Source organism: Oncorhynchus mykiss, chromosome 6 (genome assembly GCF_013265735.2).
Source record: "Oncorhynchus mykiss isolate Arlee chromosome 6, USDA_OmykA_1.1, whole genome shotgun sequence".
Taxonomy (NCBI): Eukaryota; Metazoa; Chordata; class Actinopteri; order Salmoniformes; family Salmonidae; genus Oncorhynchus; species Oncorhynchus mykiss.
Window position 1 is genome coordinate 20,755,668 of NC_048570.1, and position 24,034 is coordinate 20,779,701.

General features: G+C 40.5%; 1 protein-coding gene across 5 annotated transcripts; it reads left to right on the plus strand.

Annotated features, from left to right (window-relative positions):
- Positions 1-286: 286 nt before the first annotated feature.
- Positions 287-23,910, plus strand: prlrb (prolactin receptor b). Of its 5 annotated transcripts, XM_036979580.1 has the most exons (11): positions 288-649; positions 752-801; positions 923-962; positions 2,844-2,942; positions 7,831-7,963; positions 8,408-8,577; positions 9,981-10,153; positions 10,413-10,554; positions 22,467-22,563; positions 22,670-22,739; positions 22,915-23,910. In XM_036979580.1, the coding sequence occupies exons 4-11, from the start codon at positions 2,879-2,881 to the stop codon at positions 23,737-23,739; spliced, it is 1,674 nt and encodes a 557-aa protein (XP_036835475.1). In that variant the 5' UTR covers positions 288-649; positions 752-801; positions 923-962; positions 2,844-2,878; the 3' UTR covers positions 23,740-23,910. The 5 variants fall into 5 exon arrangements, with proteins under 5 accessions (XP_021461232.1, XP_036835475.1, XP_021461230.1 ...); XM_021605555.2 differs by having other exon boundaries at positions 752-962; XM_036979579.1 differs by lacking the exon at positions 752-801 and having other exon boundaries at positions 802-962.
- Positions 23,911-24,034: the final 124 nt, after the last annotated feature.

The following is a 24,034-nucleotide window of genomic DNA, read 5'->3' on the forward strand; positions in this document are numbered from 1 at the left end:
GTTACTTTTTATTTAATTTAATTTGACATTTATTTAGTAAATATTTTCCTAATTATTTGTCTTGAACTGCATTGTTGGTTAAGGGTTGTGAGTAAGCGTTTCACTGTAAGGTCTACATCTGTTGTATTCGGCGCATTTGACAAATAACATTTGATTTTATTTGACCTCCATTAAAGATTCTCTATTATATTGACAAGATAATAGAGTGACCGCTCTAACAATAGAAATACATGTCCTCAAAGATGCAAGGCAGGCGGGAAGAGGCGAGATCAGGTGCGACCATTCTAGCTAATGAGGGCAGATACGCGTGTGATAAACGGGCCATAGAGATAGATAGAGGATTTATATTTGAATCTGCCATTATAGCGTCTGCTAGAGCATGGGTAGCGCCATTGAGGCTATCTCAATTTTAAAGTAGTTTATTTTTATTCTTCTTCATTGGCTGATTGCTCCCAACTAATAGGAATCCCAAACTAGTTGACTACTTCAAAATGGTGGAAGCCCTCAATAGCAATGTCCATGCTAAAATATGTAAGTAGATATCCAGATATAAAGTAGGTTTTTTTTCAGTTGGCAAAATGCCACGTGCGTCCACTTATATCCGTGCATTCATAACAACCTCACCATTACGAAACTTCTATTCAATCAAGTAAGCTCCATGTAGCAAATTTGCAATAACATTTTATGTTGACCAAATTCTACACTCTCATTGACCTCCATATTTATTTTGTGGGTTGATTTTCGTGGGCAGATTTGGGGTGGAGCAAAACCTCTTCCTCTCTGACTTGACTGACTATACAGGTAACGATGTGAATGTTCCAACGCAGCAGAGGCTTCGACCATTGTAGGCAACAAAATAAGATGTGATATTTGTTCAGATAAGAAAAATTCATGCAATTCAAGAACCCACCTCTTGTGTCAGCACTTTAACCACGAGTCCAGTGGATTCGTGCTTTACCTAGGTGAGTGCTGTACTTTTTTCATTGTAACTCATTTGACTTTTTTACTCAAATGTACATGTTTTTTCAAATACAACATTATGTAAGTTAAAACATATTGCGTGTATTACATACTTCATGTAAATTACATTTTATTGACTTACTTTTATAGACTAAAGTAATGCGATATGACGATTCGGGTTATGTTGGCTACAATAGTTAGTCCAGGAACAGTCTTTGGGCTGGTGAACAATGGGAATTTGGCCTGAAATAGCCATATAAATAACTAGTATGCCAAACTCACGATATTACTAATAAACATTTACACTTGGATACGTCATTTTATTTTTGTTAAGATAACATAAATTAAAAAACAATGTCTAAATGTTTATTATTAATATCAAATGTTTTCTCACAACCATATTTTATATTGAACAACACCAAAAGCAAATTCAGTAACTTTCTATGAGGTCATACACCAGCTCTCCACAACCCACCTAAGCGTTGCCCTGAGAAACTACCATCACATAACCTTGTAAATGATCTGGGTTAGTCATACCTGTATTGACCCGTATTACCTGTATTTATTTGATTTTGAATGGCCCACAGTGTCATAGCCAGTGTTTGTGGTGACGGGTCACGGGTGCAGCAATAACATTCTTAGGCACATCTCTTTTCTATCGACTGTTTTGGGTTGTTAGTCTTTCGTCTTTCAGTTGTTTATATCAGGGCAGAGACTCAGAAAAATTGACTTACCAACAGGGTAACACAGGGTAAAAGTACTAAACACTAAATATGTTTCAGTAAATAAATTAAGCTGTTATTAATCATAACTGTTAGAAGTGTGTTTTGAAATTAGGCCAAATGATCCCAAATTGTGCAAGAATAACCTCCCTAATTCTAAATGCTCATCTTATCCCTCCTTGATCGTGATTAGTGATATCTTTAAACTCCTCTTTCATTTGACTTTGCACTCTCTTGCTCTAGTAGCGAAATTCCTTAGATCACATAAAGGAGAAATATAGCCCTGAAGAATATGGTTGCAAAGTTTGTGTCCAACTTTTCACATACTACCACAAATTTTACTCAAGTGCATCTCTAATATTTCATGCAGAGAAACATAGTGTGTGTGTGTATGCATTGTGAGAGAGTTTACTAAATAAATGTGTAGGATTTAGAAAGCTATACCAGCTATGCTACTTTCAACACCCCTTTCTGGGTCAGTGCAGTGTGTCTGTTATCTTCCGTCTGAAAACAATCACTTAGTCAAGGGCCCTAGTGACAGGACCCTACCGCTCACAGTGCTTTAAACGGAAAACCGTCTCAAAGTCCATTACCAGATGTCTCATCTTTGATCCACTCTCTTGTGTTTACTTGTAAAATGTCAAGACTGGGGGATTTCTTAACTTTGTGGTTAATGGCATTTCATTGATGTTGCTGTGAATGAGTTAGATGTCTAATTCATTTGATGTCTAATCATGATGTATTTTCTCCTCTGTTACATTTCATTTGGGGGCCAATGGTGTATTTAAAAGGAGATATTTATGATTTATTTATGGATTTGCTAAGTTCGCCGTATTGTACATTGCTCTCCTTTACTCAGTTTTTTGTATGGTCATTAGCATGATACATGATCCCAATTTTAGCTTCAAGATGCTGGTAATATGAAAAACTGAAAAAGTAGACTGTGCTGATTTATTGGCAAACGTACATTGAACCATATCGTGGGGCATAGTTTAAAAACTCAGTGGATAGTGCTAAAACAATGACGTCATATCTGAATTCTGCCATCTTTATGCACATTTGCCATTGTTTACCCTTTTATATGTTTTTTTTTTTTTATCAAGTAAAAACAAGACCTTTGTAGCTTTAACTTAAGCCATGTGATGTCACATCCCTTTCCAGGGCCCACCATCACTGCCTGTGAGGTTAGGGGCAAGATGTGGGGAGAAGTTGGAGGGGCGTTGGTGTTGTTGCTGCTTTCGGAAGTCTTGGACTGCATTGGTAAGTTCTAATAAAGGCATGCATGTAACTGTTGCTGCATCGCAAACAAACAACATATTAGTCTTGGGAATTCAGTTTTTTTTTTTATTGGGATCATATTGTATTAATCTAAGTTGGCATTGTACACTGAGTGTACAAAACAATAGGAACCTCTTCCTACTGTTGAGTTGCACCCGCTTTTGAACTCAGAACATCCTCAATTTGTTGGGACATGGACTCTACAAGGTGTCAAAAGCATTCCACAGGGATGCTGGCCCATGTTGACTCCAATGCTTCCCCACGGTTGTGTCAAGTTGGCTGGTAGTGGATCTCTACTCCGAATTGCTTGCTCCATCTCATCCCACAGATGCTCAATTGGATTGAGATCTGGTGACTGGGCAGGTCACTGCAGGAAGCTGAATTCACTGTCATGTTCGTGGAACCATTACTGGACAATCATAGCCTTGTGGCATGGGCCATTATCGTGCTGAAATGAATATACAGATGGATACACTGCTGCCATGAGGATGCATGTGGTTTTCTCCATACCCTAGTCCTCCCATCAGAGTGAAATTGCAGAAACCAGGCAATGTGTTTCCAATTCTCCAGTGCCCCATGTTTTCGTTCCTTTGCCTACTGCAACCACAGTTTCTTGTTTTTTGCTGAAAGATGTGGTACTCTGTAAGGTTATTGGCAGCCGTACCCCATTTGTGTCAAGCTACGATGAGTTGTGCATTCTTTTATGGGTCTTTCGGCACCAATGTTATACTGGACTGTCAATTGACTAACTGTAGCCTGTCTGTTGCTCTTCACAATTTGTGTCAGTCTCCTTTGTCCTCTTTCATCAATGACCCGTTTTCGACTACTGGCTTGCCTTTAGCTAGATGTTCTTTGGGTGGTGGACCATTTTTTGATACACTAGGGAAACCGTTGAGCATGAAAAACCCAGCAGCATTGCAGTTCTTGACACACTCAAACCGGTGCGCCTGGCTCCTAATACTAAAACCCATTCAAAGGTACTTAAATATTTTGTCTTGCCCATTCACCTTCTGAATTGCACATATACACAATCCATGTCTCAATTGTCAAAACATTGTCTTAAAAATCATTATTTAACCTGTCTCCTCCCCTTCATCAACACTGATTTGAAGTGGATTTTTTTTACATCAATAAGGGACCATAGCTTCACCTGGATTTACCTGGTCAGTCTATATCATGGAAAGAGCAGGTGTTCCTAATGTTTTGTACACTCAGTGTATATGGTGTGTCTATATACTACCATTCAAATGTTTGGGGTCACTTAGAAATGTCCTTGTTTTTGAAAGAAAAGCAATTTCTTTTGTCCATTAAAATAACATCAAATTGATCAGAAATACAGTGTAGACATTGTTAATGTTGTAAATGACTTAGCTGGAAACAGCTGTTATTTTAATGGAATATCTACATAGGCATACAGAGGCCCATTATCAGCAACCATCACTCCTGTGTTCCAATGGCAAGTTGTTAGCTAATCCAAGTTTATCATTTTAAAAGGCTAATTGATCATTAGAAATCCCTTTTGCAATTATGTTAGCACAGCTGAAAACTGTTGTTCTGATTAAAGAAGCAATTAAACTGTCCTTTTTTAGACTAGTATTGTATCTGGAGCATCAGCATTTGTGGGTTCGATTACAGGCTCAAAATGGCCAGAAACAAAGAGTCTTTCTTCTGAAACTCGTCAGTCTTTTCTTGTTCTGAGAAATGAAGGCTATTCCATGTGAGGAATTTCCAAGAAACTGAAGATCTCGTACAACGCTGTGTACTACTCCCATTCACAGAACATTGCAAACTGTCTCTAACCAGAATAGAAAAGAGTGGGAGGTCCCGGTGCACAACTGAGCAAGAGGACAAGTACACTAGTGTTTAATTTGAGAAACAGACACCTCACAAGTCCTCAACTGGCAGCTTCATTAAATGGTACCCGCAAAACACCAATCTCAACGTCAACATTAAAGAGGCGACTCCATGATGCTGGGCTTCTAGGTAGCGTTCCTCTGTCCAGTGTCTGTGTTCTTTTGCCCATCTCAATCTTTTATTTTTATTGGCCAGTCTGAGATATGGCTTTTTCTTTGCAACTCTGCCTAGAAGGCCAGCATCCCGGAGTCGCCTCTTCACTGTTGACGTTGAGACTGGTGTTTGCCCATCCTTGCTCTACTGCATCTCCCATTCCTCTCAAGCTTCAGGCGACTCTTCAATTTACTGTATGTTTAGTGTCCAGCTGTATCATTCGAACAAACCAATTAGCCAGCTAGCTAGCTAGAGCTCAGAGCATTGGAATTCCATAACTACTTGAATGGCCATGAGTCATTCTGACGTTGATATTTCAATTGTGTAAATATTCCATCATAAATAATGCATGCATTATGTTAAAAATGGTCATAAGAAACCTCAGGACACCAAATGTGAATCGGACAGAAAAAAGACTGGAAATACTAAAATAAGTTGAGTGTATTTTCTGACTGTAAGACAGTTGCCTGCCCAGTTGGCCCATCCAAAATACACCTAAACTATATTGAAACTTATTTCACACATATATATATATATATATACATATATATATATATATTATTAATAATAATAATAATAATAATAATAATAATAATAGATGTGGCCTAAAGACAAGATTAAATTGACAATAGTCTGATGGGTGACATTATTAATTGTCAAATAGAGAATGAAGAGACTGATGCCCAGCGTGCATTGACAAAGAAGGGAATAGAGCATACCAAATAGCACTTGTTCCATATCATCCTACTACAGAGGTCCATGCAGGCCAGATGTTTTAATTGCTATACCCTATCAGAAAGAGCAGATTCCAAGGTTTTGCCAAACAACTCTACAAATTGCGCACATGGTCTCGGTTTCAATATATTACTTTTTCCTAGAATGACTGTCTCTATGCATGTTCCTCATGTATGTAGGCTACTGTCGACAATCAGCAATAGTAATTTTGGAAAAATATCCTTTAATATTCTTCTGTTATCTTTTACAGTAAGTGTACAATGAAATATGTGTGTTGACTGTGATGGGGCAGGGCCTGTGATGTCTGCTAAACTAACACTTTGATTTCATTATTGATATGGCCTTGGTTACTAAGCACAGGTAAATAAAACTCAAAACATGCTATTCTGTTATTTTGAAATAAATTGTCTTGTAGGCCCATCATGTAAATGTTTAATTACTCTGCCATTTTTAAAGATTAATACAGTAAATAAGTCTATATAAACACACTGTCATTGTTAGAATCTTAATATCACAAACAGAACCAGATTTAGGAGGGCATGTCATTTTTTGAATGATTTCCCCGTTACCCCTCCTCTCGACAGTTGGGCCTGCTCTGTAGTGATGGGCATTCCGAGTCTTTGAGCCGGCTCATTTGGCTCCCAAATCGCTCTTTGTTCAAAATGTGTAAAGCCCAAAAGGCTGCCATTATGTCAGATCTTGCGTGTTCAAATACATTTTTACCTGGCCAAATGATTAGATGGCCTTTTTTTACCCACTGAAAAAATCAGCGTGGAGCAGATTGAGGCTTTCTTCCCACTGCTCTAAAGATGATTCACCATCTTTAGAGCAGGGCTCTCCAACCTTATTCCTGGAGAGCTACCCTCCTGTAGGTTTTCACTCCAAGTAATAATTGTAAACAGTATTGTGCCCGAGTGGTGCAGTGGGCTAAGAGCACTGCATCGCAGTGCGTCACTGCAGTCCCTGGTTCGAATACAGGTTCCATCACATCCGGCCGTGGTTGGGAGTCCCATAGGGCGGCGCACAATTGGTCCAGCATTGTCTGGGTTTGGCCGGGGTAGGCTGTCATTGTAAATAAGAATTTGTTCTTAATTAGCTGACTTGCCTAGTTAAATAAAGGTTAAATTAAAAAGCATAAGTAGTGGGTTTGGTGTGTGTGTGTCCAAGAGTGTCAGTGTAGGCATGATAGGCAGATATACTCTGAGTATACCAAACATTAGGAACACCTTCCTAATATTGAGTTTCACCCCTTTTGCCCTCAGAACAGCATCAGTTTGTCAGGGCATGGACTCTACAAGCTGTCGAAAGCATTCTACAGGGATGCTGGTCCATGTTTCCAATGCTTCCCACAGTTGTCTGGATGTCCTTTGGGTGGTGGACCATTCTTGATACACATGGGAAACTGTTGAGCGTGAAAAACCCAGCAGTGTTGCAGTTCTTGCACCTACTACCATACCCCGTTCAAAGGCACAAATCTTTTGTTTTGCCCAGTCACCCTCTGAATGGCACACATACACAATCCATGTCTCAAGGCTTACAAATCCTTCTTTAACCTATCTCCTCCCCTTCGTCTACACTGATTGAAGTGGATTTAACCAGTGACATCAATAAGGACTCATTGCCTTCAACTGGTCAGTCTATGTCATGGAAAGAGCCAGTGTTCTTAATGTTTTGTACACTCAGTGTACATTTTAACAGGGCTAAAAAGTGACTCGTAGCAGGAATATATAAATACTTATGGTAATATACTAATGGCAATATTAAATGTGAACAGGAGTAATAGTCACTAGTAGCAGGATAAATAGATTGCAACTAATGGTAATCGCAATCAATAATCAATTAACAGTATTGTAGTGGTAGTAATACATCTAATCAAAAATAATTTTAGTGGTAGTTGTTAACCATTTAACAGTCTTATGGCCAGGGGGATAGAAGCTGTTTAGAAGTCTGTTGGTCTGATCCTTGATATACCGCCTGCCGGACAGGAGCACGGAGAACAGTCCATGTCTCGGGTGGCTGGAGTCTTTGTACATTCTTCGGGAATATAAATATAGATGTTCCACAACATGTTATGTGCAGGTAGATTGTCATGAGCTAATGTCCAGCTGTGGCATGTGTGTGCACCCAGGTATCTCTCCCCCAGGGAAACCTGTGCTCATCAACTGTAGATCCCCTGAGAAGGAGACCTTTACATGCCGGTGGGACCCTGGTTTTGATGGAGGACTACCCACAACCCACCACCTCTATTACCAGAAAGAAGAGTTCGTAGCACTCATTTTAATAGTTTATATTTTTGTTGTGTCCACTGTTGATTTGTAGGTCTAGAGCCAATACCATTCTAATTATGATTATATGGTGGTAGTTCTAGTTACCCAGCTTCAACATTATTGATATGTGTACTGAAATTGTCCTGTGTCAGCACTGAACACCGTTGAAATCCACTGACTGAAGAAAGTACTAGCTCAGTCTCCATACTTATCATGTGCAAGATCAATCAACTGAGTACACAACTTTGTTGGTGAGTTACCTCTGACTTATCACCAGAGCAGCCAATCAGCCCTGCATTGCAAAACAGCCTTGAGTGTTCACGTGTTGTATTTATCTACATTGATGTAATGCAAGTTTACTGTGATGCCCGCACCAGCACACATCACCAGCATTCACCCCTATGAATGTCAGAAAATATCTTGTTTGTCTTTGTGCAGCTCCTATGGAATGTACGAGTGTCCAGATTACCAAGCTGCAGGGAGCAACTCGTGCTTCTTCAACAAGAGCCACACCTCTATATGGGTCAACTACAACATCACAGTGGTGGCCATCAACTCTCTGGGCAGCACTGTCTCTGACCCGCTGGAGGTCGATGTTATGTATATTGGTAAGCTGCTCTGCTGACGTTAGAAATAATCAACCCATCATTCATGCATTAACATTTGTTTTTTAATTAGTTTACACTTTAGGTAGCAGAGCTTGCAGCGCACAAACCTACAGTAGAATATTCATCAGTCACCATATGTCAATTTACTGTAAAGCAGTATCCCTGAGATCAACTTGGGAGAATAGAAAAATACTCACTGACTGGTTTGGACACAGGAACCACCTGAACTTACTGGACTAGAATGAGGATGAACTGGTTTGGGTCCTGTGCATAACTTGGATCATGTTTCATTACTTGTAGTATGTGATTACATGCTCTCGACCCGACTATGTAGGCTCTGGCTTACTTGTTGTTTGTTTTGGCATTGGATAAATGTAAAGAAAACAAATTGGGTTATTGATGTGATACTTTATTGACATGTGGCTGGATCTACTTCATTATGACCAAAAAACAAACAAATCATTGAAAAACAGGAAAACAGAATATTACTATGTTTAGATTTTACATTTATAAAACCTGATTTGATTTGCATATGTTTGAGCGAACATCCATTCTTATGTCTATATAGAGCAGGGATGGGCAAAACATCTGAACTCATCATGAGGGGCTGCAGGGACTTGCGGGTTTGTGTACCCACATCCATACCCACATACTGTATGCAGTCAGAGCCGGCCCTAGCCTTTTGGAAATTGCCCTCACCTTGCGAGCAAAACATTTTAGCGGCACCCCTCTTGACAGCGGAGGGAACGTTTTAGAGTTCATTTCCTGTAATTCTACACATTTTGCCATGGGGCGTAGAGAACATTTTGCGGTTTTGAAGGAAGTTCTCGGCAATTCTACATATTTTGCCATGGGGCAGAGAGAAGATTTCATAATTTGATAACTCGTGCAATTCTACTCATATTGCCATGGGGCAGAGTGGAAAATGTTTTACGGTTTTACAACTCATTTCCTGCAATTCTACATATTTTGCCATTTGGTGAATAGAAATGTTTGCAGTTTTTTACATGATATCTGAGTGATAGTGGTGAATGAAATCAATGGGGGGCCCCACGGTTGGTAATTCGGCCATGGTTACTACATTTTAGATACCTAGCTAGACTGGTAAATTAATCTAAAACATTTTAGCTGACATGGGTTAATTGAGCGACTGTCAGTGACTGACATAACAAGAGAAAAGCTGCTGATGCACAACCACATTTCGAAATTGCACCTTGTGTATTCTACTATTCCAATTGTCAACAGTAAGTTGAGACCTCGACTGAGGTCTCCACAATCCGAGAGTCTACAAAAGGCGGGGTGGGCCTTCAGTAGCCCATCCCTAATATAGAACTTAATGAATATGGATCAAGCCTATTCGAGCCCTACAGAAATGAATTGTGTTCTATCTGTGCTTCATGCAGTCCAGCCCAATGCCCCAGAGAATGTGACAGTGTCTGTGGTGGAGACTGAGGAGAGTCCACACCTCCTGGTGAAATGGGAGCCCCCTCACGAGGCCGACACACGCTCTGGCTGGATCACTCTCACCTACCAACTACGGGTGAAACGACAGAATAAGAAGGAGAGCGAGTGGGAGGTGTGTGTTTGGATGGGTTACTCTATAGAGTAGACAGTCAAGGCAAAAATAGATTTGATAAATTCCCTGTTATTTATTTGACTCTCATTGCAGTTTACTCAGTGAGGGTCAATATGTAGGAATGTGTATGAAGTTAGAGTTTAAGAAATGTAAACGTTGCCTTATTTATTAACTGTTTAGTTTCCATTTAGTTGATGTTATATATAAACAGTTGATCAGGTCCAGGCTCTTCTTAGTTTCCTTGTATTTGTCTTTATAGGAGTATGCCTCAGGGAAGCAGACCCAGTTGATCATCTACAGTCTGCATCCAGGAGAGGTCTACATGGTCCAGCTTCGCTGTAAACTAGACCATAGCCTCTGGAGCGAGTGGAGCACCACTACACACACAGAGGTCCCTGATTGTAAGATCTTTTATGATTATTTTATTTCCCTCAATAAGTTGCAGAGCTCAATGGTTCTATGCTCTCTTGGTCTTTACTGTACCACTTTGTGGCATCCAAGGTGGTTGATGTACAGATGGGATCAAGGTTAAGTGTCCACCAGTAAGATCATTTCAGATAAGCAGAAAGTGCATAGTGAACATACTTGGACATACAATACTTACTGTTGATATACAGCAGGGTTGTGCTCAATTCAGAATTTTGGAACTGACTCTTGGGAGAGGCTATACGGACACGTCTGCAGGGTAGGGGAGTAACGGATCACATTTGAACTGTTACCCGTTACGTTACCAGCAAAAATATTGTATTTAGACTGCAGATACTTTTGAAAAACGACATGATTACTTCTAGGATTACTTTACATTTCAGAAAGGATGTTTGCAAAAATAATATGTGACCCCTTTCTATTTTCCCAATGACATTCAAATCATCATTGAAAAAAGGCGCAAGTTTAAGTTTGAGTTCTGTCTGAACGAGTCTGACCACAAGTCAGAGACTACTATGATGACACACCAAATTTGTTTGATGGATTGTGAGAAAAGAGCAGAAAAGAGCAGGAATAGGCTAACGTCCAAGCTATGTCTTCCAATGGTGTAGCAGTCGTGTAGCATATAGGAGACATGGATAGCATTTATTAATATCTAGGCTACATAGGGCATTGGTCTGAATCACACTGCTGCTCTCATTTGTCAATTTGTTCTTTACGGAGACTGATTGCTGTGGATGGCTGTTCACAAATGTACGTATATGTGTATTTTAAATCAATAATAGTTTAAACTTCTTCAATTCAACCGTCTATCAATCATTGTTTTTGTGACCAGGGGTTTATTCATTACGGAAAACTGTTTACCGTTTAAGCAAAACAAGACTTTCTATTGGACAAATTCAGGTAGGTCCCTTTCCTTTTCGTTGTGTTTGTTTGCAACAGCTGCAGTGATAGGCTGGGTGGGATCCGCACTGTCAAATAAAAGTTTGAGTTCCTCCCTTCTAAACTGCCCCGTGGTGTTGTGCTCCATACTGTCATAAACAAGTTTAGTTTAAGAACACCACAAGTGGGGCTTTTATTGCTCAATCGAATTTGTGCTGATTCAAAAATAAAATGTCCATAGGCCTAACAGACACATGCTCAACCTGGTACACTTTTGATAGACTTAAACAGCTGCAAATTATCGAGATATCAAAGTGTCACCAACAAAAAGTTAAACAATAGGCCTATAGCAAATGCAGCATATAGCATACATTTTTCACATGCAAATGGCATTTTTCGGTAGTGTTCAAAGCATGCCATTTTTAGAGCAGCATTCCTTTTTCAACTCGAATCAATGAGCCAAATCAGTCCTCGATGACAACAAAATCATAAACAACAGAGTAGGCTAATTAGTCCTTAGTTTTGGGGTTATGCTCAGGTAAAACAATTTGGTTTATCTGTATTTCCATGTCCTATTCTTGAAGATAAAGGGGTATTAAATTAATTGGAATGACTGGAAATCTGACAGGATTTGGTTTTTAATGTAAAGATATAATTTAATCATATAATTTTGTAGTAGAAAGCGATGGGTTAGAAGAAGCCTACATAACCAACCCATAAAGAAAAATACAACATCCATTTATGGCCATCTACAGTGCCTTGCGAAAGTATTCGGCCCCCTTGAACTTTGCGACCTTTTGCCACATTTCAGGCTTCAAACATAAAGATATAAAACTGTATTTTTTTGTGAAGAATCAACAACAAGTGGGACACAATCATGAAGTGGAACGACATTTATTGGATATTTCAAACTTTTTTAACAAATCAAAAACTGAAAAATTGGGCGTGCAAAATTATTCAGCCCCTTTACTTTCAGTGCAGCAAACTCTCTCCAGAAGTTCAGTGAGGATCTCTGAATGATCCAATGTTGACCTAAATGACTAATGATGATCCTCCTGTGTGTAATCAAGTCTCCGTATAAATGCACCTGCACTGTGATAGTCTCAGAGGTCCGTTAAAAGCGCAGAGAGCATCATGAAGAACAAGGAATACACCAGGCAGGTCCGAGATACTGTTGTGAAGAAGTTTAAAGCCGGATTTGGATACAAAAAGATTTCCCAAGCTTTAAACATCCCAAGGAGCACTGTGCAAGCGATAATATTGAAATGGAAGGAGTATCAGACCACTGCAAATCTACCAAGACCTGGCCGTCCCTCTAAACTTTCAGCTCATACAAGGAGAAGACTGATCAGAGATGCAGCCAAGAGGCCAATGATCACTCTGGATGAACTGCAGAGATCTACAGCTGAGGTGGGAGACTCTGTCCATAGGACAACAATCAGTCGTATATTGCACAAATCTGGCCTTTATGGAAGAGTGGCAAGAAGAAAGCCATTTCTTAAAGATATCCATAAAAAGTGTTGTTTAAAGTTTGCCACAAGCCACCTGGGAGACACACCAAACATGTGGAAGAAGGTGAAACCAAAATTGAACTTTTTGGCAACAATGCAAAACGTTATGTTTGGCGTAAAAGCAACACAGCTGAACACACCATCCCCACTGTCAAACATGGTGGTGGCAGCATCATGGTTTGGGCCTGCTTTTCTTCAGCAGGGACAGGGAAGATGGTTAAAATTGATGGGAAGATGGATGGAGCCAAATACAGGACCATTCTGGAAGAAAACCTGATGGAGTGTGCAAAAGACCTGAGACTGGGACGGAGATTTGTCTTCCAACAAGACAATGATCCAAAACATAAAGCAAAATCTACAATGGAATGGTTCAAAAATAAACATATCCAGGTGTTAGAATGGCCAAGTCAAAGTCCAGACCTGAATCCAATCGAAAATCTGTGGAAAGAACTGAAAACTGCTGTTCACAAATGCTCTCCATCCAACCTCACTGAGCTCGAGCTGTTTTGCAAGGAGGAATGGGAAAAAATGTCAGTCTCTCGATGTGCAAAACTGATAGAGACATACCCCAAGCGACTTACAGCTGTAATCGCAGCAAAAGGTGTCCCACTTGTTGTTGATTCTTCACAAAAAAATACAGTTTTATATCTTTATGTTTGAAGCCTGAAATGTGGCAAAAGGTCGCAAAGTTCAAGGGGGCCGAATACTTTCGCAAGGCACTGTATGTAAACTTCAACATTCATTTATCCTACAATAGATGTTGTTCAATTGCTAATATACATTTTTTGTCTTCTAAGGCCTCTTTAGCAGGTAGGTTGATGTTATTGGGATGAGTCTTGTCTTTGAGGCAGAACTGAGCGATTTCCACTAGATGGGCCAGCTGCAAAGTCAAAATATTGGCTATATTGTAAAAAAAAATAAAAAAATACATTTGCTTTGTGGTCTCAATTTAAAGTAATGGTTAGGCATTAAGGTTAGCAGTGTGGTTAGGTTTAAAATCCGATTTTATGACTGTGGCTGTGCCAGATAATAACCTGTGCCTTTTACAGGCTTCCCAGTTGAAACATTTTGGAACTGTTCTTCCATGTATTATGACAACATTTCGTTTTTTTTTCTTTTCGTTTTGGCCACATTACATTTTTTCTGGAGGTAAGCCAAAGTTCGAAGCCGAAGTCTACGCCCCTTCGTCGGTGATTGGTCAACAGTAGGGATTCTTCAATAAAGTATTTGTTGTCGTTCAAAGCTAGACGACTCGTTTTCATGCAAATTATTTCATTGAGAAATACTGCACCAAACATTTTTGGTGCAGTTTTCCTTGGCAAAAACATCAGAATTAATAACAGATTTCTTTAATTATCTTAGATTAATTCTGAGGTGTATACTGGCTACGGCGTTTCAAAATGGACAAACCGTACTATTGCCGGTCTTTTAAGGGATTATGCAAGTACACTCGTTCAGTGCTGTAACGATGTACACTGAAAGTTGGGAACAAGTTCAGGGAGTGAATACATTTAATAAATAAATGAACAAAACAAGAAACACAAAACAGCGGATCCGACATGAAACAGGAACAATGACGACTGGGGAAGAAACCAAAGGGAGTGACATATAAGGGCAGGTAATAAAGGGCAGGTAATAAAGGAGGTGATGGAGTCCAGGTGTGTCATTATGCGTGTAACGCTGGTGACAGGTGTGCACCCTAACGAGCAGCCTGGTGACCTAGAGGCCGGAGAGGGAGCACACGTGACAAGTGCTGCATAAAGGGAAAGTCATCTAAAAGTAATCAGATTACGTTACTGAGTTTGTGTAATCCAAAAGTTACATTACTGCTCACAATTTTGGGCTGGTAACTGTAAGTGAGGACTGTATATTCTTTAGGTTAGGTTTTACTTTGTGTTCGCTCCCATGTGCTGGTAAGGGCACAGATGGCAGACAGGTAGGATTCCAGTTGAGGCTGTTTAATAACACTGACAATGAACAGGCACGGAACAGCACCGCACAATGTATGTAGTATAGATGGTCTATGGCACTTAGTGGTCTGACAACTTGCTTCCACCAAAGTGTATGTGTTTGTTTGGCCTGTAAGTAAAGTGAGAAATAAGATACAATAGTGAATGACATAATGCAATCTCCAATTCACATCTCTTATAAACATGGCTATAACATAACTAGGATGACTTAATACTATACAGGAGCATACAGCGCAATACAACGTGGCTGTAACTGTGCTCGTGCTCATTTGAGATGAAAGGGGTGCTGCCGCACATGTACAGTTGAAGTCGGAAGTTTACATACAGTTCGGTTGGAGTCATTAAAACTCGTTTTCAACCACTCCACCATTTCTTGTTAACAAACTATAGTTTTGGTAAGTCGGTTAGGACATCTACTTTGTGCATGAGCATTATAGTATCACAGTATCACATGCACTGCTTCTTGACACACTGCTCGCTTAACCCGGAAGCCAGCCGCACCAATGTGTTGGAAGAAAACACAACTGGCGACCAAAGTCAGCGTGCATGCACCCAGCCCACCACAAGAGCACGATGGGACAAGGACATCCCAGCCGGCCAAACCCTCCCCTAAACTGGACGACGCTGGGCCAATTGTGCGCCGCCTCATGGGTCTCTTATGTTCGTGGCCGGCTGCGACGCAGCCTGGGATCGAACCTGGGTCTGTAGTGATGCTTCAGCACTGCGATGCAGTGCTTTAGACCGCTGCACTATACGGGAGTCCCATAGCCTGCAGCTTTGCTATGTGCTGAGAGAAGGACAGTGTACCATCTAGCCATACTCCCAAGTACTTGTATGAGGTGACTACCTCAAGCTCTAAACCCTCAGAGGCAGTAATCACACTGGTGGGGAGAGGGGCATTCTTCTTACCAAACCACATGACCTTTGTTATGGAGGTGTTCAGAACACGGTTAAGGGCAGAGAGCTTGTTGGACACTAAGAAAGCTTTGTTGTAGAGTGTTTAACACACAATTCAGGGAGGGCCAGCTGAGGAAGACTTTATCATCTGCATATAAATGGATGAGAGTGCTTCCTACTGCCTGTACTATGTTGTTGATGCAAATTGAGAAGTGCGTAGGGGGCCTAGGACCGAGACTTGGGGTACTCCCTTTGAGACTTTGATAGAGGTAGTTAGCAAACCAGGCCAAAGACCCCTCAGAGACAGCAATACTCCTTAGCCGGCTCATGTAGCAAAAACTTTGGCCAAGTCAATAAAAATATCAGCACATTGCTTAGAATCAAGGGTAATGGTGACATCATTTAGGACCTTTAAGGTTGCAGTGACACATCCATAACCTGAGAAGAAACTAGATTGCATACCAGAGAGAATACTATAGACAGTCAGTTGATAATTGACAAGTTTTTCCAACATTTTTGATTAACAAGGCAAAATAGAAATAGGCCTATAACAGTTAGGATCAGCATGATCTTTCCCTTTTTAAATAGAGCACGCACCATGGCTGCCTTCCAAGTAATGGGATCTTCCCCAGAGAGGAAAGAAAGGTTAAAAAGGTGAGATACAGTCTTGGCGATGTTACGGCCTGCAACCTTAAAGAAGAAACTATCCAAACCATCTGACCCAGATATTGTTTTTTTGGGGTCAAGTTTAAGGAGGTCCTTTATCACCTCCGACTCAGTGACTGCCTGCAGGGAGAAACTTTGTAGTGGGGAAGGGGAGGGAGGAGCATCAGAGCTAGTTGCATTAGAAGGGCTGGGAGATGAGGAAATGTTGGACGGGCAATGAGGCATGGCTGAGTCAAATAGGACTCCTGACTTAATGAAGTGGTGATTTAAAGACCTCAGCCATGTGCTCCTTGTCAGTAACAACCACATCATCAACATTAAGGGACATGGGCAGCTGTGAGGAGGGTTTATTCTCCAGGTCTTTAACTGTTTTCCAGAATTTCTTGGGGTTAGACCCACAGAGAGAATTGCTCCTTAAAGTAACAAACGTTGGCCTTCCGGGTAGCCTGAGTGCACTTATTTGTAATTTGCCTGAACGAGATCCAGTCATCCTGAGTATGCGTGGGCCTCCCGAGTGGTGCAGTGGTCTAAAGCACTGCATTACAGTGCTAGCTGTACCACTAGAGATTCTGTGTTCAAGTCGCAGCCAGCTGCGACCGGGAGACCCATGGGGCGGCGCACAAATGGCCCAGCGTCGTCCAGGTTCGGGGAGGGTTTGGCCGGCATGGATGTCCTTTTCCCATTGCGCACTAGCGACTCCTGTGGCGGGCCGGGAGCAGTGCACGCTGACACGGTCCCCAGGTGTACGGTGTTTCCTGACTGGATCTCGTTTAGAAAGTAATGTAAATGTAATCTGTTACAGCTGGCCTGCACACCTGGTGCCCAAATTGTATGTTGCGCAGCTGAGAGTCAAGTGGAGACGAATGGATTTGGTTCAGTCAGTTGTCATGACGTGGCCCTCTTTGGGTATAGCGAGTACCATCCCCCTCTCTCTTCCCCCTACACCCAGGTTCTGTTATCTCAGGTCGCAAATTCCTAGAGGAGACTCTCTCCTCATGGCCAGGCAGTATAGAGAGAGAGAGTTTCACAGTAGAACAAAGGAACTTATTCTACATCACAGAACTTGAGAACTGAACAATATCCATGTTTGGGTGAATGTGTAAGCGGTCGGTGGAGAAGCCAGCTACGACCGGTCTGTTTTGTTTCATGTTGTGACCTCATTGAAAGACAATACAGCCACATTATCATAACTCTTAGGAGCCTCTTATGAGGTTTGCATCTAATTATTGTATAAAATTAATGAGTAAAGATGAAGCTATTTGTGAAATTATGTAATGTGATTTTGAACCATTAATGTGAGAGAGTTGTATACCTTTAAAAGTTTAACAAAGTCATTGGCCCGCCCCCGTGAGCACAGACATGATCTGGCTCATAGGACAGCCCTTTTCTACTGTTCTGAATAAAAAACCCACCTGGAGAAATCCTCTTTAGGCTATGCGTACCTCGATCACAGAGGGGGCGAAGGTTTGAGTAGAGACCACAAAAACCTCAGTATAAGCTAAGGGTGTAATGGTTGTTGAATTCCTAACCATTGGCTACACGGGTGGAAATGGTTCAACTCTGAGACTATCGATACCGACAGAATAAGAGCAAATCTTTAATACTAATTACTAGTCTGCAGCTAGGAATTATGTCGACCTGGAATGCGAAGACCAACAACCGCCAAAACATCTATTCTATAAGAACATTTCTGAATGGGACTCTGAAGTATCCATTCTAACCACGAGAGACTTCATGGGAGCAGAGAGAGACGGGCGGATGAACTTTCCAACAGAGATCACTACGACACACTGAGTGTCAATATGTATTGATTGCAATTATTCCCGACTGAGTGAGCATTCATGTGCAAAGGATTAGCATTTCAATCAATATAATTATCAACTGTGTAGTGACTCTTGTAATTCCCGCCCTTCTCAGTCCACACCCACTTCCCGTTGTCCACCAAGCCGCCATATCGGCTTAGCCCACTAGGGAACCTCCACTATCATTTCCTTGTAACCATATCTACTGTTTGTTTATGCATTTCTGTGATTATTTAGTTAGTAAATAAATGATTAAGACAATTGGTGTATGGATGATTCATAGTAAAGGCTGGGTTCATGCAGATAACCAACAATTTACGAAGTTTGGAATGAGACTAATGTGAGGTAAAGAATAATTCATTAATTAGAAGACTAATTGATCAGATATTAAAATATCAAGAGTTATATTAGGAAAACTTTGTAATCTGAAGATTTTCCTTGGTTCCCCCGACTTCCTAGTTAATTACATTTACATGATTAGTTTAATCACGTGATAATAATTACAGAGAATTGATTTGATAAAATAAGTCTTCAATTTAATGAAGCCAAAGACACGACACAGTCGTCCTGATGAGCCCCTCCCAGCAAGATATACTGAACAGAAATCTAAACGCAACATGCAACAATTTCAAGATTTTACTGAGTTACAGTTCATATTAGGAAATCAGTAAATTTAAATAAATAAATGACACTATGAATTTCTTATGACTTGGCAGGGTTGCGGACATGGGTGGGCCTGGGATGGCATAGGTCCACCCACTGGGGAGGCAGGCCCAGCCAATCAGAATTTGTTTTTCCCAACTTAAGGGCTTTATTACAGATAGAAATACTCATCAGTTTCATCAGCTGTCCCGGTGGCTGGTCTCAGACGATCCCGCATGTGAAGAAGCCAGATGCGGAGGTCCTGGGCTGGCGTGTTTACAAGTGGGCTGCGTTTTTTTTTGTCCGGTTGGACGTACTGCCAAATTCTCTAAACGACATATCCACCAGAACAGCTCTGGTGGATATTCCTGCAGTCAGCATGCCAATTGCACACTCCCTCAAAACTTGAGACATCTGTGGCATTGTGTTGTGACAAAACTGCACATTTTAGAGTGGCCTTTTATTGTCCCCAGCACAAGGTGCACCTATGTAATGATCATGCTGTATAATCAGCTTCTTGGTATGGTACAAGAGAAATAAGCATCTTGTGCATATGGTACATTTCTGGGATCCTTTATTTCTGCTTATGAAACATGGGACCAACACTTTACATGTTGCATTCATATTTTTATTCAGTATAGTTTATTCTGGCTAGCTGGCAACAACGGCAGCAGCATTGCGCTAGTTAAAACCTGTAAAAGAAAGTCGTTAATTTGGATGGGTGAGGGAGAAATAAATTGTAGTATTGGTCACCATCTGGATGTCCCCTTGACATGCCAATTAGTTAACATAAGGACAAGCCGTTGCGAATGGCCAGTGCAAGGGTGTTGCTAGCCTGTTTGCTTCGGGTGACCGAAGAGGCTAGTACTTGCCGACGTGAGTAGCTTCCCACTGGGCAGAAGTTGCTTCCCACTGGGAAGCTGTATCACATGTCGGCGGTGTTAGTTAAAGTGGCCAATTTTTTTCCTTCCCATTTGATTTCATTTCGAGAAGGATAACAGCCTTCACAAGAAATAACTTGTAGTATTGGTATTGAGTACTAGTAACAATCTGGATGTCACCGTTATTTAGTTTACTGCTCAATGGGCAGAGTATGCACTGCAAGCCGGTAACACAACAGCGTCCTTCGCTTTCGCAGTAAGGAGGGAAGTAGCTGGATAGTGTAGCCAGTATCAGGCCAGGGTGACAGCTAAAGCATATGTATTGTAGCGATATTCACAGTAGATGTAGAACTATGCCATTAACCTCTACATTTTTGTAAATAAAAAATTACAATTACTTCTGAACAAGCTCGCAAGTCCCAACTTCGGCAGAAAAGTTTTTAATTATCCCTGAAGTTTCGAGCCAAATCTTTAAACTAGAGGCTGGGAAGGGCTCATCAGGACGACTGGCCGAACTAATTCTGTTCGTCGACTCTTGTTCCGCGACATACTTCATCAATTAGAGCACCAGGTGTGTACGTAAAGCCTCTCCCATTCAATTATAATTTAATTGGCCACACCCCACATGATGTCAATTTTTTTATTTTAGTTTGAATGACAGGATGTAAAATGTAATTCAGTGCAATTCAAAGAAACTCCACAAAGTCATTAAACATGAGAGTTTCATTGAATCTGAAAAGGTCACACTTCCAGATCCATATAATTTTTCTCTGGAAAAAATGTTTATATACTCTTTTAACCTTAGTGCTTAGAGTAGCCAATTATGTTTCCACCAACCTTTTTTGTTGTTGTTTGGCTTCTTTTTGAAGGCTTTATGGTCAACTTGAGGGTTAAACTAATGCATTCTGGCAAGATTTAGGTATTTAATTAAATAAAATATTTGTATACAGGTTTTGTTATTCTTAATCATTAAATGTAATGGTTTGTTCCTGAAAATCAAATGTTTCAACAATATTTTATATGCATATACAGTACCAGTCAAATGTTTGGACACACCTACTCATTCAATTTTTATTTTTAATATTTTCTACATTTTAGAATAATAGTGAAGACATTAAAACTATGAAATGACACATATCATGTCATGTAGTAACCAAAAAAGTGTTAAACAAATCAGAATATATTTTATATTCTTCAAAGTAGGCACCCTTTGCCTTGATGACAGCTTTGCACACTTGGCATTTTCTCAACCAGCTTCACCTGGAATCCTTTTCCAACCGTCTTGAAGGAGTTCCCACATATGCTGAGCACTTGTTGGCTGGTTTTCATTCACTCTGCGGTCCAACTTATCCCAAACCATCTCAATTGGGTTGAGGTCGGGTGATTGTGGAGACCAGGTCATCTGATGCAGCACTCCATCACTCTCCTTCTTGATCAAATAGCCCTTACACAGCCTGGAGGTATGTTGGGTCATTGTCCTGTTGAAAACAAATGATAGTCCCATTAAGCACAAACCAGATGGGATGGAGTATCGCTGCCGAATGCTGTGGTAGCCATGCTGGTTAAGTGTGCCTTAAATTCTAAATAAATCACTGACAGTGTCACCAGAAAAGCACCATCACACCTCCTCCTCCATGCTTCACGATGGAAACCATACATGCAGAGATCATCTGTTCACCTATTCTGCGGCTCACAAAGACACGGCGGTTGGAACCAAAAATCTCACATTTGGACTCATCAGACCAAAGGACAGATTTTCAGCGGCCTAATGTCCATTGTTCGTGTTTCTTGACCCAAGCAAGTCTCTTCTTCTTATTGGTGTCCTTTAGTAGTGGTTTCTTTGCAGCAATTCGACCATGAAGGCCTGATTCATGCAGTCTCCTCTGAACAGTTGATGTTGAGATATGTCTATTACTTGAACTCTGTGAAGCAGTTATTATGGCTGCAATTTCTGAGGCTGGTAAGTCTAATGAACTTATCCTCTGCAGCAGAGGTAACTCTGAGTCTTCCTTTCCTGTGGTGGTCCTCATGAGAGCCAGTTTCATCAGCGCATTAAGAAGGAAAGAAATTCCACAAATTAACTTTTTTCAAGGCACACCTGTTAATTGAAATGCATTCCACCTCATGAAGCTGGTTGAGAGAATGCCAAGAGGTCGGCTACTTGATTTCAATATCTAAACAAAGTAAACAGGCTATGTTTGTGTAACACTTTGTTGGTTACTACATGATTCCATATGTATTATTTAATAGTTTTGATGTCTTCACTATTATTCTACAATGTAGAAATTTGTCAAAATAAAGAAAAACCCTTGAATGAATAGGTGTGTCCAAACTTTTGACTGGTATTGTATATAATGACATGTTTGATGTTTTATGTACAAGATGTATATTTGTGTAGATTGCACCTTATATAGAATAGAACAGGCATTTGAATTTCACTGAATTAAATTCTATTTCCTTTAATTCAAATTTGAATTGCAATTCTGTATCCTGTTTACTACTTCAATTAAAACTCACTAATTGAATTGGAATTCATGAGGCATTCTCGATTACATCTGAATTGAACGCAACCCTGATATACAGTATGCATTTGAAATTCATTCTGAAGCGGTTCTCTCCCATGTGTGTGTTTGTAGACTTTCTGAAGGAGCGATCGATCTGGATTGTGGTCACCGTCTTTTCTGCTTTTATAATCCTGCTTGTTACCTTCACCCTGGCCATGAAGAGAAAATAGTATATATTTTCCTTAAACAGAATATTTTAAAAGTTTTATTTTCAAACGATGCATAATAAATTCAAATTGTGAGTACAATAAAAACTATATTTTTTTTTGTCCCAGTGTGAAGCATTGTCTTCTGCCTCCTGTTCCTGGTCCAAAGATATCAGGACTAGATACACAACTCCTGAAGGTAAAGTGCAATATACTTGTCCATCTTATACTAAATTCTTATTTTGCTCTTCTCCCAACCACCAGACATCACAGAGACACACACACACAAATTATTCAGAGAATTTAGACATGCAGGTCTACATGTTAATATTTCCCTCTTCCAGTGTTGTTCATCTTATGCAACTCTCTTCCAGAGTGGGCGGTCCGAGGACATTTTAAGCTCTCTGATCAACCAGGGCTTTCCTCCCACCATAGCCACTAAGGACCAGCAGGTGGACTATCTGCTGGTGTTTGATAGTGAACAGGTGACACCAGATCTTCAGAATGGACAAACAAGGACAAATAACTCCATAGATCATGGTTGCTATGACCACAGCCTTTTGATGGAGGCTAATAATAAAGAAGTAAAAGTTGGAGGCAGAGAGACGGTGGAACAGGGTTATTCTGAGGGGCTTGAATCTACTTTTAGGAAGACCAAGGGCCTGTCCACTGACGTTACATCTCACCCATATCCTCAGAAGAAGCCATTCAACAATGTTACTGAAACGCCAAAGCAAGCGACTGTTTCCAGCAAGTATCGATCCTTAAGCCATCATAAAGATCTCTGGGACAGCTTAGCCAGACATCTAGACTACAGGGAAACAGTGGTCAAGAGCCAATCAAACTGTGATGACAAACATAATTTGTCATCACAGAATATTGTGACTCCCTCGAAGGACATTGGTTATGTGGAGGTTCATAGGTGGACGAAGAGCATAGGCCTAAAGGTGCTTGTACCTAAGATGGATAAGAGGCAGGACTATAGCAAAGTGAGTGTGGTGGAGAATGATAATGTAGTGCTTCTCAAGAGAGAAACGGTCCCCCTCAATTGCACTTCCTGTAAGGTAGGAGGCAATCAATCAGAGAAATGTCTCCAACAGAAGCCATGTAAACCTAATATGACAGTGCCTGCAAAAGAGGGAGTGCATATAGGATCTAATGGTTATGTGGAGCCTGTCACTATGTCACACACTTTATAAAATGTAATTGTCTGAAATGACATTCCAATGTCATTCAATGTCCAAGCAAGAAAATTAAATACTCGGGATTGTGACATTTTCACTGACAAGAGAATTGACTATCATGTTGCTCAGGATATTGTTTTTGTATGTACTGTATACAGTGAGCCAATAAATATGGTATTTTCTGATTAATATATTTCTTGAGATTAAAACACTCACCACAGGTTACACACAAAGCATAACAAGCAAACTCACTTAACTATCCATATTCAAGAGTTAAGACATTAGATGAATGTTGAATAAGATTTTTCAT

Excerpts from the sequence above, each read along its gene's own strand:
- prlrb (XM_021605555.2), top strand. The coding sequence starts at position 2,879 with ATGTGGGGAGAAGTTGGAGGGGCGTTGGTGTTGTTGCTGCTTTCGGAA. Across the intron at positions 8,578-9,980 it reads GGTCGATGTTATGTATATTG|TCCAGCCCAATGCCCCAGAG; the intron begins GTAAGCTGCTCT and ends TGCTTCATGCAG. Across the intron at positions 22,740-22,914 it reads TAGATACACAACTCCTGAAG|AGTGGGCGGTCCGAGGACAT; the intron begins GTAAAGTGCAAT and ends ACTCTCTTCCAG.